At 40.4% G+C, this 19,033-nt stretch overlaps 1 protein-coding gene across 1 annotated transcript in view; it reads left to right on the forward strand.

The window, feature by feature from the left end:
• syne3 (spectrin repeat containing, nuclear envelope family member 3) overlaps positions 1–12,165 on the forward strand; it is an 83,147-nt gene extending 70,982 nt beyond the window's left edge. The window contains exon 18 of the mRNA XM_049596240.1: positions 11,249–12,165. Coding sequence (XP_049452197.1) covers positions 11,249–11,431 — 183 coding nt within the window. The 3' untranslated portion in view covers positions 11,432–12,165. The remainder of the gene's footprint in view (positions 1–11,248) is intronic.
• The last annotated feature ends 6,868 nt before the right edge of the window (positions 12,166–19,033 follow it).

Raw genomic sequence — 19,033 nt, forward strand, 5'->3', positions numbered from 1 at the left:
GATTGCAGTCAACAATCAAATCAAAACTGACGGTTAGTGTCAGTTAGGTCAGATTGGCGTAATTTGACAGTATGTTTAACAAGACTGGCTAGTTATACAGCCATGTCATTGCCCCCAAATCAATATCAAGATTTTCAGGAACATATGATACATCATGTGTGCCGTTACCGTCGACCACAGCCTGAAGTAGTGATGGGCGAAATGAACCAGTTTTTTTGAACATCTCTTTCTAGTGTCCAGTATGCACAAGGTCAGCCTGCCAAATGTCCAAGTGCCCCAGAATCCCCAACTTTTTTCATTTGCTCATGCTGTCTGCTATGGTGAGTGAGCAAGAAGCGATTGAATCGGACTTTGTCCAGACCTCTGTCAGCCAAGGCCAATGGTGCATTCATGTGCTCCTCAGATAGTTGTTCCTCTGAATTCAGTGCATTCATAAGCTTAAAGTTGTAATGTGGAGATAGGGTTATTATACGGAGACTGGGAGGTGACATGCGTGTGTTTTTTTTTTTTTTTAGAAACGCACGCTTTCTGATTTGCGTGCACGTTTTATAAATTTGCACGCGTGTTTTATTAAAGTGCATGCGCGGCTCTCTGTCACCCCCACAAACTGCAGCAGGAGGACAGGTTACATCCGTTTATGCCTGCGCGTGCCGAGGTAAACAGTAAGACAACAGTAATGATGAGACAGTGAAACGTGACTGCTGTGAGGACCGCTCCGCTCCACTAGCTGTCCCTGCCTGTTTGCTGCTGTTCTTTCTCTTGCAGGAAGCAGGGCAGAGGGTCATCAGCCTGATGAGCCCCACCTGGGCCCGGTGTGTGTCTCTGTCAAAAGCTCCCTCCTGTCCGTCTTCAGTCTCCCTCTCGTCTGATCTGAGCGTGGGCACAGCTGCTGCTGCTGTTGTTGTTTTCTTTTCTTCTTCTTTGTTTGCTCCATACATTACATTGCCTTTTGATAAACTGCAGTTTTTGACACTTCCACCTTGGCTTCATTTTTTAGCCTCGGTGGTTACAGCTTGCTTAAACACGATGACTGTTAAGTTTTGCGGCTCCGGCAGCACGAGCTTTCAAACTGACACCACATTTTGCAAAAAGCCTCAAAACCAAACCCTGAAGTTGTAGATGAATAGCGAACACAATGTAATCCGAAGTGTCCGTAAGTTCAGAGGGCCAGTGCACTCGTTACAGCTTGTGTGTTACAGTCTCCATCCTGTGGTGTTCAGAAGATGAGGCAGTGAAGGACTACACGCAGTGTTGGAAATAAATTGTAAACACAAGCTTTGACTGTGTTCCTGTTGCTATGGTTACTCATTTTAGATACAGGCTGATGCTAGACAGAGATTTAATTTAGAACAGTGAACAGACAGTTACAGCAGAGCTTAGGTGGTGTCCATCACCAGAAATTAATGGACACCCTGCAGCCAATCAGGATCAGGTATTCATACAGGCCATGCTATAAAATCTGCATCGACTGTTCAACACATGTTGAAACTGTACATTCCAGAGCATATAGTACATTTTAGCAAAACATAGGTCCCTGCAATTATTCATAGTTCATAGTGGCAGTGATTCATATGGCAGAGTTTACTTCTAAGGCGATCCAATCATAATGCAAAATAGTATTTTTCCCATACTGGTGTATGAGGTCACTACAATAGGTGCTTTCTGTTATAACTACATGAGTTTTAGCAAATGATATTCACAGAACAATCGTACACAAAAACACCTTTAAGAGTTCCCCATGGATAAGCGTTTGATGCTGGGCCTCTGTGAATCCTGTCTTTGCAGGCAACTGTTTTGCTTACTGCAAAGTGATTTCAGCAAGGCTTGGTGACGCAGTGTTCAGAGGGTGAAAGATGAACGTAGGCGGCAAACATGATTCACTGAATAACAAGTCTGAGAGAAATGAGAAAGAGTGCAGAGGCCTGAGCTGAATCACTTTACTGTGGTACAGGATGTTTCTGACTGTGTGGGTGAACCGCTTCTGCTTTCATCTCTGGATTCTTCACATTTCCTATACTTACCTTTTTAGATATGTTTTCAGAGTTTCAGAGCAAATAAACAATCACAAAACCACCACAAGATTGTTTTTGTTTATCCAGAATTACACAGATTTCAAAATTTCACAACAAATCAAAAGAGTTTGCAAGATGGTGTAGCGGTTAGCACTGTCGCCTCACAGCAAGATGGTTCCTGGTTCAATCCCAGGAGGGAGCCCTTCTGTGCGGAGTTCGCATGTTCTCCCCGTGTCAGCGTGGGCTTTTTCCAGGTACTCCGGCTTCCTCCCACAGTCCAAAGACATGCAGGTTGGGGACTAGGTTAATTGGTAACTCTAAATTGTCCATAGGTGTGAATGTGAGCGTGAATGGTTGTCTGTCTCTATGTGTCAGCCCTGTGATAGTCTGGCGACCTGTCCAGGGTGTACCCTGCCTCTCGCCCGATGCCAGCTGGGATAGTTGTGTTACAACTGTTACTGTTACTTGACCATAATACAGCACGTATTCAAAATGTGTGATAATTACATTTGCTTGTCATTATTTTATTCCAACTTGAGCTCATATAGTATGATTGTTAAGTGACAAACACAAGTGTTCAATTAACAGTAAGAACATTTTGATTGTTAAAGCATGAGCGGATCAGAGAACAGGCAGGCTTCTCATCACATCATGATATTATGCACTTATAAAAACAAGGACATGTAGAATTTAAAGGCTTGCTCTTTCTGCCATTTGGGCAAATGAAGGCCCCACCAGTGTTTGATTATTATGGTAAGCCTTTATCTTAGCAGTTTAACAGGGAAATGTTGGAAATGAACTTTTTGGTCCGTCTGCCACTGTGGCTGTTTGATTCCAAAATACCAGCCACTTAATAGATTACCATTGTTCTTTTGGCTTGTAAGAGATGAAAATCTAGCAGCCACTTGTATATTTTACAAGCATCTGGTAGCAATCTTTGTATGATGAAAGTGATGAGTTAAACATGTTGCAAGCTAAATCTGATAAGATGCATCAAATTACAACATTTATATTTAATATGGAACATGGTCCCTTAAACTAAATAAAGTTTAAATGAGTTAATGAATGATGAAGTCAATCTAAAACGACTTGGCGCTCCCAGAGTGCTGAGCTTGTGATGTAGTTTCCTTTCATTTTCCTTTTTGCACCAAATACACTGAAATGATTTATAGTTTGTGTCATCAAAGAAGACTTTGTCTGTTCCATCAAGTGGCATCCATCTCTCTTTTGTTAGTGGACTGTATGAGCCTGCCTCAAAGTAATCTTATGATTACATAAGTAGAAATTTATATCATAACAAATCCATCACAATCTGTCCATTCGGTTTGTAACAGTATGAAGAGGACAGAGATTTTAAAGACACTCACTGTGCTCTGTGGACTTACATTTGTTAAGCTTCTCAGTCATTTACGCCATATTCTTTTTATATATATTTTAATTAAGAAATGTAACCCTTTTTACAACACAAAAACAAAACAGACATTACAGAAAAGCAGAAAATAAAACAAAGTGCCAGCTCACAGAAAAAGTGCACATGTGCACGTCAATCTGTACAATTGCTGAAATTTCCACAGGTGGATTGAGGGTCAGAAATACAATTGGTGGAGTCAGTGAGGTGGAGGAAAGCCCAAGACAAAGGCCAGAAAACTGAAACCTTGTCTGTTCAAAGTACAAAGCTATACAGTACAGTAGCATACAGTCCAATACTAATAGTTCCCAGGTTCATAGACTGTATAAAATGATGGACATCACTACGGGGACATCACCCATTGTTGTGGACTCCCATTTAGAAGCCTCAAGTTCAGCATTTTGGCTGTCGCCATCTTGGATTTTTCGAGCCAGAAGTGACCATATTTGGACAAAAGGGTGGAGATAACACTAGCTGCTAGCTTGGTTAGGTCAGTTCATTTACTGTACAGCTATTATTAACTGTGATAATGCTTATTCTAATGCTAATATCCACCAGTGATGAACAAGCTCTAAAAACATTGAAACAAAACGTACCAACTGGTAAAACTGAATATCCAACTCCCAAGAGTCAACAGACGGCACCCAGCTGTCGCTAAATGAGGCCACACCTTATGTGTCGTCCTGGTTCCCTCGACAAAAAGCCAATATGGATTTTTCATTTTGTATTATTGCAGAAAATAAGCTTTGTGGCAAACAAAAGTTAATGATGCTTAAATGTTTTGTTCAGGAAAATAATCTTCCAAATGAATACTGCTTTTATGATATTTGAAGTGTAAATGCAATCAATAGAAGTAAAAAGTAAAAAAGTAAAAACCTATACACTACGATCGCATGAATTAACATTGCCACCACAACAATGCTGTAAAGCCATGTTCGGTATGATGACGTTCTGTAGTCTCTTCAAGCCACTTATTAGCAGCTGCCTTCTTTAAGACACCTAAACGCTTTAAAATTCTTGAGTGGGGTATTTAATGACATACCGTAAAACTTTAATTAAAAGCCTAGTCCCAGTTAAACGCCCAGTCTCTTTACATACAATAAACACCTGTCTTAATTAGATGCCTGGTCTGGTTACCAAGCAGTTAATTTTTATAGAAGTTCTTTGGATGTAGAAAACCGTGTTGTTGGCTACCTCAAATTGTGTCCATTCCTCGATTACCCTGTAAGTTATTTGTACTCCAGTAGTCCATAAGGGTCCCCAGATCAGAGGAATAAAAAATGTTTTTCATAAAAATGAATCCAAGTTGTGAGTATTGTTTTAACAGGATAAGGTGGGGTTGTGTTGTCATCCTCAAGTGCTGTAACTCACTCACTCTCTGATGGGCTGTCTGTCGGAGCTAGACCAAATGAATGATATTAATTGATATATTATCTGAACCCTAATTTTTATATAATACACAATTCGATTGTATTTCCTGATCCTTGCTGAGCAACAGCTTTGTGTCAAAGGAGTTAAAGGCCTTATAGGCCTGTTGATTTCAGTGATTGAAGCAAATATTAGCCTGGGCTACTACTTGAAGTTTTTTTTTTTTTTGGAACATTTATTAGAACAAGTTCCTTGACAGAGTCTCACACATTATGACAAGTATCAATACTCATATTGGTATCAAACTGACAAAATGCAAAATACAAGGACAATCAAATAGCAAAGAGGTGAAAGAATATTCTTTGTAGATCTAATTAGTACATCTAACCCAGTTGAACAGAGACAGTAGCCTCACCTTTCCAAATACATTATAACAGGTGACCACTTTTCAAGATACAAATCCGTCTGGAGTCGAAGGTTTGCCGTTATGTGTTCCATGCAATTTACTTCCTTAAGCCTTTGAGACCACTGGTCCAGTGTGGGTGGATGGGGCTTAAGCCAATTTACTGTGATCATTTTATGTGCAATCAATAAAAGAACCCTGAGCATGAACACACTATTTTTCCCTAAATCCGTTAATGATATAGTACCCAAAATTAGTTGCTGTGGTTCAATTGGTCTATTTAAATTCAAAATCTCACATATTTGTCGCTTCACATTCTCCCAGAATTTTTGTAATTTAGGGCAATCCCAGAAGATGTGGGAAAAGTCCCCTATTATACCGCAACCCCTCCAACACAGTGGGGAACAATTATTATCATAACTAGCTATTCCCAAAGGAGTTTTGAAATATCTTACTCTCAACTTCCAACCAAATTCCCTCCAAACTGGGCTGCTTAAACATTTCTGCCAGGGCACCCAAGAACTCTCCCACTCCTCATCAGCAATTATGGCATTAGCTTCCAATTCCCATTTAGCTTTCACATCAAGTGTATCCACTGATGTATCCATATGGATCCTGCCATATATACATGATATTGTGTTTTTAGTGTTCATCTTATTCTCAGCTATCTCAATCCAATATTGTTCAAAATTAGATGGAACTTTTTTAATTTTGTCCCACTCTTTGTGTGTCATCAGGTAATGCGAATTTGAAAATATCTAAATAAATCCTTAGAATCAATGCCCCACTTTGCTTGAAGTTGTGAGAAAGCCCTGAGAGTCATTCCTTCGAATAATTGATTTATTGTGATGAGGCCCTTCCCCGCCCATCTAATGAAACCACTGTCCATTTTTGCTGGCAGGAAGTCACCGGCAGTAGTTATTTTTGCTGCCCTTGATAAAGATAGAGGTAAATTCAACAATCGTCTTGTCTTCTCCCAAACCCTTAATGTATGATTAACATATTTGTTTTGTATCCTAAGTTTTACTTTTGAATTTAGAAAGGGAAGGATTGAGAGCGATATATTTTTTACTGAACCTTGCTCTATATGTACCCATTTTGTGTCCATATCCAATCTCATCCATGAAACCAATTTTCCAAGTTGTGCTGCCCAGTAGTAGCTTCTGAAATGCGGCAAGGCTAATCCACCTTTCTCCTTGCATGCACAGAGGACTTTGAGTCTCACTCTAGGCCTTTTGTTCTGCCATATGAATTTGGAAACAAGCTTATCCAGAAATGTAAAGGTAGATACAGGAACATTGATAGGTAGCGCATTAAAAAGAAATAACAATCTTGGCAGGACATTCATCCTGATAGATTCTACCCTCCCAACTAAAGACAAAGGAAGCATCTCCCATCTTTCAAGTCATTTTTGATTTGAGAAATAAGTTTATCATAGTTTGCTTTATATAACTGATTTGAGGTATGGGTCAGAATGACTCCCAGATACCTGAAGCCCCCTTTTGACCACCTGAATTTCACCTGTCTATCCAAGCACGTAGGCCAACATCCTGTTATCATCATTGCTTCTGATTTCCCCTCATTAACCTTGTACCCTGAGACCTCCCCAAAGTCCACCAGGCATTGCATAAGAGCCGGTATAGATGACTGTGGATTTCTTATAAACAAAAGAACATCATCCGCGAACAGTGAAATTTTATGCATCTCGCCTCCCTCATCCACTATTCCCTCAATCTGATCATTTCCCCTTATTAACTCAGCAAGCGGTTCGATACACAGTGCAAACAAAACAGGAGAGACCGGGTTTCCCTGCCTAACACCTTTTTTAAGATCAAAAAATTCGGAGCAGTACCCATTAACCCTAACCTTTGATATTGGATCTTTATTCAGGGTATTAATCCATCTTATAAATGTCAAATTAAATCCCATTTGTTCCATAGTGTAATTCAAATATGACCAATCCACCCTGTCAAATGCCCTCTCAGCATCAAGACTGAGAAGCATTGACGGGTGGGCAGAATACCTTGCTACTGCTTGTACATTTAAAACTCTTCTTATATTGTTTGCTCCCTGACGACCCGGTATAAAACCGGTCTGGTCAGGGTCAATCAATTTACCTAAGTATTTCTGCATCCTATTCGCCAATATGGCACTGATAATTTTTACATCATTCCCCAGCAAGCTGATTGGCCTATAGGCACCACAGTCCAGTGGGTCTTTCCCCTCCTTATGTAAAACTGTTATTATGGCCTCTGACCAGCTCTTTGGTGGGTCATTTTCCTGTAAAGCGTAATTAAAGACCTGACAAAGTTTTGGCACAAGCTCCTCCATAAAGGCCTTATAAAATTCACCTGGTAGACCGTCTGTGCCAGGGGATTTGTTGTTTTTCAATGACTTGATAACGTCTTGTATCTCACTTTCTCGAATAGGAGCTACTAATTCATCCGCCTCAGACACAGAAAGTTTCGCTAAATTAAGATTTTTGAACATAACTTCCAATTTCCTTTTGTTTTGTATTTCTTCTGGTGTATCGTAAAGCTTTTTATAAAAAATTTGAAATGCCTCAGCTACTTCTTCTGGGTGTGAGACCTCGGTCAAAGATGTCGGGTGTTTTATCTTAGGAACAATGCGGCTCGACTGCTCTTTTCTCAGTTGAAAGGCAAGTAGCCGGCTCACTCGATTTCCCTTCTCATAGTATCTTTGGCTTGTGTATCGAAGCGCTCCCTCAGCTTTTCGTGTGAGGAGTTCATCCAGGGAAGTTCTACAGTCTTGTAATTGCTTCAATACACTTTCATCTCTGGTCACTTTGTGTTCATGTCCTAGTTTTTTTATATCACTTTCCGACTGTTTTTCCCTTTCCATTCTCTGTTTGTTTAGTTTGACAGCAATCTCAATACACTTCCCTCTCAGCACTGCCTTCGCCCCATCCCAAAGAGTTGAGGGGGATACTGATCCATTATCATTAATTGTGAAGTATTCGTCTATAGTTTGTTTTATTTGTTCTTTTATACTTGGGTCCGTTAGCAATGAAATATTCAGTCTCCAGTATCCGAAGTGCCACCCAAAGCCTAAATTTAATTTCAGTTTTACAGGACCATGATCAGACAAAGTAATAGGTTCAATAACACACTCTCTAACTTTATACAGACTCTGCTTTGAAATGCAAATCAGATCAATTCTAGAATATGACCCATGTACCATAGACAGAAAGGAGAAATCTTTTGTTGTTGGATTCTTGGCTCTCCAGACATCCACAAGCCCTAATTCTTCCAACATGTGTTTTGCTGCTTTGGATTTCCTGCTAGGAGGACCATAATCAGAAGGTAATTTATCCATTTTCACATTTAAAACACAATTAAAGTCACCCCCTAAAATTATGGTACCTCTGGCTTCCCTTGCCATTACAGATGCCACTTCTTTAAAAAAGGTAGGGTCATCTTCATTAGGAGCATAAATATTCATGATGGTTAACTCTACTCCATCTACTGCTCCTATAATAAGTATGTATCTACCTTCTTTATCCTTTACTTCTCTCTGAAATGCAAAATTAATGGACCGACTAATCAAAATTGCCACTCCTCTCTTTCTGCTATTCGAACAAAAGGCATAGAATATCTGTGTGACCCAGTCTCTTCTCAGTTTCTTATGCTCTACATCATTTAAGTGAGTTTCCTGTAACAACGCTATTGAGCAATTAAGTTTCTTCAACTGGGATAAAATCTTCTTTCTTTTTATAGGATTATTTATTCCTTTCACATTGTAACTGACAACCCCTAAATCAGACATAAATCGATATTCCTTGTTATCATTGTACTTTCCCCAGATTCACCTTTGCATAAAGTAAATGACCTTACTATGATATTTACAAAAATCACTTGTGTGGACTTAACCAACCTGTCAAGAATATAGGAACTCTTAACACACAGAACAGAGAAAATAAAATAAGCACATGTGACTTCCAAAAGTCCAGCTGAGTACAGAAATGTGTCCAGCCCCTGTTGTAATGCAGGCAGAGGGTTGTGACTTTTAATTCCCTCTGGGCAACATGCACTAAGTGCTGACCCAACCACAGACCAAAGAAAAAGACTAAATCCTTGGTGAGGTGGTGATCCCATCTTGGGTCTCATCATAAAAATAAAAATAAGAACAGAGTTAACTCCCCTATTTTCTTACTAACATTCCTATAAATCTCACTTATCTTCAGCAGGTTCAGCTGTTTCAACTATAGACAGTGATACACATAACACCTTTCTATTGTCGGTGATAATGCGACAATTTGTCACAATGTAACAGGGCGACCGCATCAAAATATGTTACCTGAGCACAACACTCATCAATTTAATCCCGCAAAACGGACCGCAGGTCTGCGGCAGACAGTGACGTGTCCTTTCTTTCTCTCCTCCCGCCGTCCTGTCTTTGCCATGTCTCCCTTGAGAGCTCCCACTCCAGCCTCTCTCTCTCGCTCACCTGCACCGCGATGCCCAGCTCCGTCAATGTTGGCGCAGCCTCCACCAGCGTAGGGAAAGTTTTCACTCCCGACTCCAAGTTGACTCTAAGCTGCGCCGGGAAGCGGCACTTGGCCTGGATCCCCTTCTCCTTCAGTTGCTTAATCACTCCACGGACCCGCGCTCTCTTCCTCTGCACTTCTGGAGAATAATCCTGGTCGAAGTAAATCACTTCTCCTTGAAACTTAACTTGTTTTTGGGCCCATGCTTGCCGCAGCACTGCTTCCTTTACTGTGTAATCCAGAAACTTCACGATAATGGAGCGTGGAGGCGCTGATCTGGCAGGCTTTAGTCCCAGCGATCTGTGTGCCCTCTCAATCTTTATAATTACCTCGGGCGGGAGTTGTAGTGCAGTCTCAATTAAATTCTTCACAAAACCAACCGTGTCATTTTTCTCGCTTTCTTCAGGGACTTGATAAATTCTCAAATTGTTGCGGCGCATTCGGTTCTGCAAATCATCACACACATTAGTCAGAGCCGCCTCGCGTTTCAACAGGTGCCGCAGCATCCTCTCATGACGCTGGCCGGTGTCCTCCACCATGCCGACTCTCGTCTCCGCCTCCTCGGTTCTCTGTTCTAATTTCTCCATCCTTTGGTTCAAATCCCTGACCGACACTTCCAGTCTGGATAACGAGGCCTTAGTGTCTGCAAACGACTCCTTACTTTCTTTCCTCAACTCTCTTAACTCCCGAAAAATGTGCTCCATGTTCATTTCACCCGCCTCTCCACTCGCCTCACTCGGGGAAGATGGCGTCCCTTTTTTTCCTTTCGTATCTTCTTGCGATTTTTGCTGTTTCCCTGCGTTTCGTGTGTCTCTGACCGTGCTCATGTTAGTCTGCAGTAATTTGGGTTCACCCTCTTTCAATTAAAATGTCTTATAATTCTACAAACAGCAAAACCCCACCGATTTCCAGGGGAGCCCACACTCCGTGCGTCCAACTCAGAACATGGCGTCACCGGAAGTCCCTACTTGAAGTTTTAAGATATTTTATGTTGTAGAACAAATTGGGAAAATCTCTTACACTTGTGTTAACCACAGATCTTATTTCAGGCATCTAACCAAAAACATATTTAGAGACAAGGGAACCAGGGGTGCAAACATGCTAACTCATTGCCAAATTTGAGGACTCATTCCTGGAGCACTCAAGTGGCCGTTCAAGGAGCTGGAGTTGCTGCTTGGTATCGATACACCAGCATCTGCTGCACTCTCTTGCTCTCTCGCTATTCATCATTAATCATGTTGAAGTCTTTGTATACTTATCTTTTAATTGATAAAATAATTTTATGCCCTCGATGTCAAAGTTTCCCCTAATTTAAAACATTAAATGGAATATCTGTTTTCCAAGGTGTTGTATTGAAGTTAGAAATTCCGGTAACGTTAGCACTAAGTCGGAGCAACCCACTATCACAGAGAGACAGTCATGTATCAGCTGTCTGCTGTGTATGTCGCTGCACAAATGAAACACCATATTCTTTTTAATGGTAAAACCTTCATTACATACTGTACATGTATGTGTGTTAATGTGTTTTTGTGTTGCTGCTGTCCTTACAGAAGCCCGGCTTGTGTCAGCGTGTGTGTCGGTATGCTCTTCCTCTGTGGCTCCTCCTCCTGGCTCTGCTGCTCCTGGCCTTCCTGCTGCCCCTCATGGATGAAGGCAACAGCTGCTCCCTCTCCAACAACTTCGCCCGGTCCTTCAACATCATGCTGCGATACGACGGACCCCCACCCACATAGGAAAACACCTTTGGATAGAGTAATGTTACATCTCACTCTCTACTGCAGCTTCTGATGTTATAATTGGCCTTGGCTTATGTAGGAATGTTGACCTCTGACCTCCGATCACCATGACTGTAACAAACCAAAAACAGGACCACAACCTTCAGTTTAATCTAAAGGCTTTGCAACAAATCTAATACTCATTTTAAAAATGACTCATCTAACTAATAGCTTTGCTAACACCAGTGAATCAGTGACACAATTTTCCTCCTTTAATATCACCTCTACTATGGACCACAATCTGTGAAGGAACCACAACTGAGAATAGCACGCACATCTGCATGCAACAAATCCCACAATTCTCTGATGCTTCTACACATTCGGAACCTCACAGTCCATGATTCTTTGCTGTTAAAAATCATGATCTTTTAACTATCAAACAACTATCATGAAGAATAAAGTCCTGTAGGACTACAAGTCCAGCGCTCATTATAAATATTTCACAGTATTATAAGCATTCTGTACAAGCTTATACATCCTATAACCAAAGTCATTTTTCTGCAATCTATCAGCATCATGAGATTCTAACATCTTAAATATGGTAGTCAGCTTTTATCTAACGGAGATGAAATTATGTTCATCTGAACTTTAAATAACTTTGCTCGTTTATAATCACCAATATAACCTGTTAGAGATGCTTGGTAGAAGTCACTTTACAGCAGCCAGATGTTACAATCATGGAAAAAAAACAACAATTGCTCAGTGTGTTATATCAAGAAATAGTTCCTGTTTAATAAGAAACTATTAGTATAACACACCATCATATGATTGAAACTTTAACGTTATGACACAAAACCAACAAATCATATTAAAATGTCAAATGCTTCTGTGATACGCCAGCTAATCTCATTGGTCAAGAAACAAAAAAAATAATAATTTTCCATACATTAAACTTGACAAGACACACAAAGAGACTCTTTCAGAAGGTGTCATTTGACTGGTAGTCATATAAAATGATGTCATGCTGTACATGGGCTGAGAGATGCTTATCCAAAGTCAGTTGGTCCATACAAATGTGTGTCATGTACCAGATGATCCAAACCAAAGACTACAACAGATATGACAGCGGATATGACACTGTTGCGCTCTCTCATAAGCGACAGCTGCTAGTTTTAGTGCCACCCTCCAGTGGTCAGGCATAGAAAACCAACATAGACTCCCTGAGATAAAGCAATGCTTCAGCCAATGTTGTGCTAATGATATGTAGCAATGCTAAATAACTAGATTGCAAAGAGCTACAAAGTGCAGCTTTATATGTTTTTTAAATCATGTTTAATCTTTTAATTATTTAATGTCAAAAAACATTGTGTGTTCTTAGTTTTACAAAATCAGCCAGGACTGTCACTGTGTGTTCATACTGAGAGCAACTTGGCTAATGCTAATCCCTCTGCAGTGACCTAAACAGAGACATCATACATTTTCACCATCATCATATTGACTTTTCGGGTACCCGCGTGTACCAGACTCAATGCAGGACTCTGCTTTGTCCATTGTCATACATCCCTGTGTGACTGTGGCACTTAACACACAACAGTCATGGGCTCATGGGCAGTGGTGTTCTTTAAATGCTGCCAAACACAGAAATATTAAATCAATAATAGTACACCCCTGTCTACTCAAATGCAGTGACCTGTACGACGTACTGTCAAGCAGGGTGGTGTTCCAAAAGCTAGATTTTTAGGAATAACAAAATGTCAGTGTGATTTTGAATATGGTTCTAAATGAATTCAACTTGAAAATACCCCAAACTTTGTTGAAGAGTTGTTGATCGTGTTGCTCACAGTGTGGACACACACACGGTCGACTGATTCAGTAACAATTTAGTTGAAGTAGTACACATGAAGAACGAATGATTGATTGATGACAGTTGATTAATGGTTATCCAATGAAGGGCTGTCTGTCTGTGATAGGGTTAGAGTTAGGGCACTCTACTCATGTAGCTCTCCTCCCTACACTCCATTCTCCTTTCATAGAGTGTGACACATTTCCCAATGGAAACCACATTTAATGCTCTGGTTTATGTTTGAGAAGGACAGTCATAATATTTGTGTAGTATTTGCAGAATGTACTTTGAAGAACCAAAAACGCTCCCTTTTAGGTTGTTTCTGTCTGTAGAATACTCAACAGTACATATCAAAGATCTTTTGTGTTTTTGAATGTAAGCTTTTTATTTTTAATCTTTATTTTGATCCTGTTAGCACTGATTACATAACAGATAATCTGCTACTACTGATGCAGGAATGATCATTATACTGTAAGTCTATTCATGTGTCAGTAGGGTTAAAGCAGTTTTACTTTTTTTGTTCTTTTTTGTTTCTTTTTTCTTTAACTGTACAGGCATCTCATGAGAGCTGTTTAAACCTAATTTCTCTTCTGAAGGTGCTACTTTGGCTTGAATACAGTGATCAGTCTTTTTCACAGCCTAAACCACCAGTGACAACAGTTAGAGAGCCGTCTGCTTTGGCCCCCGACAGTCTCTTGGACCACAGTGTACTCTTGGTTCCAGTGCCCAAGCTGTAAACCTGGCAATCCCCCTTTTTGTGTGTGTAAACCCAAAATAATCTGCAATCACTTTTTTATCCTGCATTTTCTCTCTTCTCACACCACACACACTCCTAAAAATACACCCACACACCTCCACACACCCTCATACACAGCTTCTTTCCCTATTTTGGCTGAGTTTGTGTGTGTTATTGACTTATGTTGCTATGGCAACAGTGACCAAATCAAGTTATCTTCTTTTACAGTAAGTGTCTTTGTTTGCCGCAACTTTACAAGTACTCCAGCATGTTTCTAATGTGATGTTAAATTCAGTTTTTATTTGGAAATGAAAGAGCACAGGTGAGGACACTAAATCGTGACTGTCCCAGGTTAGACATAAAAGTAGAACTCCCAAAATGGAAACCTTCTGACAGCCTCCACACTGTGTATTTTAATGGCCATCAGTAAAATGTTTTGGATTTTCCAGTGGCACAGGAAAGAAAGAAGGTGCTGTTCTTTCCGCACAAAAAAAGAACTTGTGTGTTTTATGCTGTGTCCACATTATTGTCGAACAATAGCTTTTCTTTTATGAGTGATATATCATCCTTTAGATTAAGATGTAATGTAACAAAAATGCTGTTTGAGTCTGTGCTAGAGCTGTTCAGAAATTACATTTTGATCACATGAGAACTAACATGTTATTCATTCAAACTCGTTCAGGTGCAGCACACAAAGCCTAGCTGCAAACTGCACTGTTGAATTATCACTGTGTTCATTAACTGTCTCTGCTGCCTCACTGACGGGCTAGCAGGTGACTTCAGATCCGATCACAAGTGGACAGTCGGGACACGTTTCTGTCACCACCATGGATGTATAAAGAGAATTGGATGTAGTGTTGGAGGTTGGGGCCTCATTCACCGTTTACTCTTTCAAACTCTTGCTGCATGCTCACTTGCTCACACACTAGTGATGTCAGCAGAATACAACACGTCTCTTTCTGTAGGGCAAAATGATGGACGGTCACGCAACACTTTGTCCAACTCAATGTGAAATGGCGTTAGTGCGCTGTCACAAAAATCAGTCAGTATGTTTACATGACATTAGAGAAAATCGATTTATTGTGTTAGTCCAACTGAAAGCGTTTTAAATGGAATTTCTCAAAATCACACTAACACACACAGATAATGCGATTGGGAGTCAAATTACTCCTGCATGTATACAGTCATTTGGACCCAGACTGGCCGAGGTGATCTGCGTATGCTCAACAGTTTCTCCCCCATGCTTTGAGCCGCAAGTCAAACAGCATTAAATACGTAACAGAAGAACAAACCAGTGACAACATGGTGAAAGCTCCAACCAGATCCATGCATTTTAGGACAGACGAAATGTACAGAGCTGTAAAGTTGTCCACCGTGGTACAAGTTTGCCACTAGCCAACAGCAGCTAACTTGCTTGTTGATTGTTTGGTCTGTGATGTAGTAGGTCCACCAGAAAAAGGTCCAAATGGGGCATATCGCCACTTATTGTAGTGAGGTTGAACATACTTCAGTCAATAAATTGATTCCCCTCTGTGCTTGTATACTGGGACAAGGACAGTAGTCCTAAATGGCCTCGTTGAGCTATAACCATAACTCGAATTAACTGTGCATGTAAACATATCGACTGTTTACACTACAAAAGATATGTGGTCCAATGCATTTCCAGACTGTGTCAGTGGTGGAGTGTTTGGATCCCAACGCGCCTTGGTGGTCATTTAAACTTGTATTAAGGGCTGTCCAATTGTGACTGGATCACCCAAGATGTATGTTAACACCAGGTGTGAACAGACTCCATTTTATCATCTGTGATGTCATACCCAACCTGGCATTTTGAACAGATTGTCAGTTATAAAAATTGCAAGTAGCTGAAAACAAATGCTTATCGTCTTCATATTGCTTCTTGCTAGTGAGTTAACTGTCACAGACTCCCCGCTCCTACCACAAGTCCTTTGCTGAGCAAAGTGTCCTGTGCAGCACAAGAGCCTAGTTTTTCTACTGTAATGTGGACACAGCTTTATACAGTCAAAGCCCAATCTGTGTAGACACTGACGTCATTTGGCAATTGAACTGCTATCTGCTGCTCTTTGTGCCAAGTTATGGCACTTTATTCATACCACCGCCATGGATAACACTTTGTGATTGGCTGAGAGGTGTTTTTTTAATCATAGTTTTGGCTCGCACTGTTTACACTGGTTTTGGAGGTGTACCCCAAACTATGGACAAGGTAGAGGTGAAGAAAACATAATGGTGACATCTGATAGTTTGGGTTTCAGGATTCTAATCAAATCATTTTCGCAACACAAAACTTTCAAATTTATGTTTAAACACGGAGTTAATATCACACACACTTTAACAACCTCACTGGTGTTTATGACAAAACATGACTTATTTGGCTGATGACTATAATGTGTAAATATGCTCCATACAGCATCACATATTATTGAAGACATGTAGCTGCCACAGCCTTAAAGCTTTATGTATGATAACCAGTTAATCAGCTGTGCTCAGTGCCACAACCAGTTGTATTTATTCAGTATGTAGCTTTATGAAGCCCTCAGCCAGTGTACTGTATAACTCTTATATAACTAAGTTCAATATAAAGTTCAGTCCTGTCATGTGTTAATGCTGCATTGTATGCTGAATCAATAACTAGGCTCCATGGTACTGCTGCTTATTGCACTGCCCATCTCTGTCTTCTATTATGCATGTATCGCTTAGACGCCTATGCAATGCCTGGCTCAAACAGTGTCCATTGATACCTTATGCAACATATGAAATGACTTGAATCTCCTGAGCACAACTGGTCCTTTACATACAGTATGAGTGATAAACATACAGAAGAAGAATAGTTTAAGTACCCTTGTTATGCAAAAATGCCAGTGTCTGTCTGCTCTTGAGCAAGTCATTCTGAAAATATACAGATAATGATTGACAGCTAAAAGCTTCTTTTGTAAGATTCTATTTTATTAATGTTTTGAAACAGAAGGTGTCATATTATTCAAAAGAGTGTTTAACCAATGTTTTTTTTTTATTATTATTCTGATGAAATAAAAATGCAATTTCAATATTGTGTGCTAGAATTGTTTTTTGGGTATTTTGTTCTGAGATTTTAAGAATATGATTTTTTTTTTGTCTTAACCGTTACCAGTGCAGCTCCTGTTTTCCACCACCTTCACACAAGATGAGAGGATAAGACACTTTTGGAATCATATCTCACTTTATAGGGCTAACAGTTTCCATCTACTTCCTGTTTTTGTGTCAATCTAGGCCAAACATTTAATCATATAAACACCTGCACTGAACACAGCAATGAAATAAATACTGATAAGTGAATTCTAAAAGAATGGATTGCAGCCAATGATAGCACTATGAATTGCACATCACTTGCAATCACTGTCTGCCCTGCCTCATGGTCAGATTCACAAAAAAAAATATTACAATAACACTATTTCAGTGCATACATGCCCACAAAATTTTGCAGCTGACAGCGATTTGTAAATGTTGCCTGTGCACCAAGAACCCAGTAGGCAGAGCAAAGGTTGACCCGCTAAAAATAAAGGCATGGCTCTGCAGTGTGTGGGTCTGTGGGTTTGGTGTGTCACATTCGACGTCATAGACAGGCTGGAAGACGGTTTAGTAAACAGTAGAAAGCATAATGGAGGCCTGAAACTTTGCTGTGGTTACTTCTTTTTATATATCTGTTACTCATTCAGTCGTTCTTTCAAACTCAGTGCATGAAGACTTATTTGGATTGATTTTTGAGTGCTGCTGGGTGGAGACAAATGCTATTTTTTGGTCTCACCAATTAATGCACTAACATTATCATGTTCACCTGTGTGATGTATTTTAATGAATGCCAATCCTAGCTGGAGACCATAAATACCCAGGACTACTGCAGAGTCATCTGACCCGGGATTGAATGCAGACTGTACCCCTTCCCATTATATTAAAAAGCAAGATGTTAGCAGGTGTTTAAGTTTTTTTCTTTTTTCTTTCTTTTTTTTGTACAATGGGAAAGGGGCTAACAAAAGCTTGAATTTTCAGACCTTGAACTACAGGTCCTGACTGAGGTGCAGAGGCATTCCTCTAAACTAGTGAGGAATCTGATTACTGAAAAGTCTGGACATGACACCACTCACAAATGCACCTCAGTTACCACCAACTCTTTAAAGACTGTAATGATGTCATTGTAATTGCTGTAGCTTTTAGCACTGATCTTTGTGAATTGATCTTTTTTTGCAGTGAGGTTCCTATGCAAACTGTATGCATATTACCTAATTAGAATATATGCAAATAGCACAGGACAACACTGTATCATACCAGAAACAAACAGGTCAATTTTTAATGACTTTCAAAACAACGTGTAGGCCAGTGATCGTCCCCAAGGCAACAAATATTACTGTACATCAGTCAGGACCACTGTAGTCGAAAGAAAACTGCCATTTGCAGTATTATTTATGGCAGTATGGCTCTTTTCTGGGAAATCTCTGCCCTTCCACGTGCCTATGCGGAAAGCCTAGGTTGGAGAGAGCACACCTCTTCACCCTTCAACATGCCTATGCAGAAAGCCCTAAGGCAAAGAGAGCACACCTTTCTGCCCTTCCACATGCATACATGGAAAGCCTCAGGCAGGGAGAGCAGCAGCAAAGACCCTCTGGGTACAGAACAGAGCCAGCATCAATGCCAAACAGAAATGACATTGATAAGTCAGACACAGCATGGAAAGGAGGAGCTGGGGTGGAGGCAGGTTGCAGCGTGGCTTGCAGAGGAAGTAGCAACAGTCAGCAGGCCAGAGCAGTTTAAACAGGGCACCCTGAATGAGATTTGCTAATTGGTTGCATAGAAAGGAATGGTGATCTATCAGCTGACTCCTTCTATCAGATCCGTCAGTTGATTGGGCTGTTCGAGATCAGCTGATGTAGCTGCGATGTGAGCTGAGTTTGACATGGGTCCTGCCTGAACTAAAGCTATGCTCAATTAATGGTCACAGTTTCAAACATGTCCCTAATGTTATTGCTCTCCGTTACATCTAGTGTTGGGA

The sequence above is a fragment of the Epinephelus fuscoguttatus genome, linkage group LG14 (genome assembly GCF_011397635.1).
Source record: "Epinephelus fuscoguttatus linkage group LG14, E.fuscoguttatus.final_Chr_v1".
Taxonomy (NCBI): domain Eukaryota; kingdom Metazoa; phylum Chordata; class Actinopteri; order Perciformes; family Serranidae; genus Epinephelus; species Epinephelus fuscoguttatus.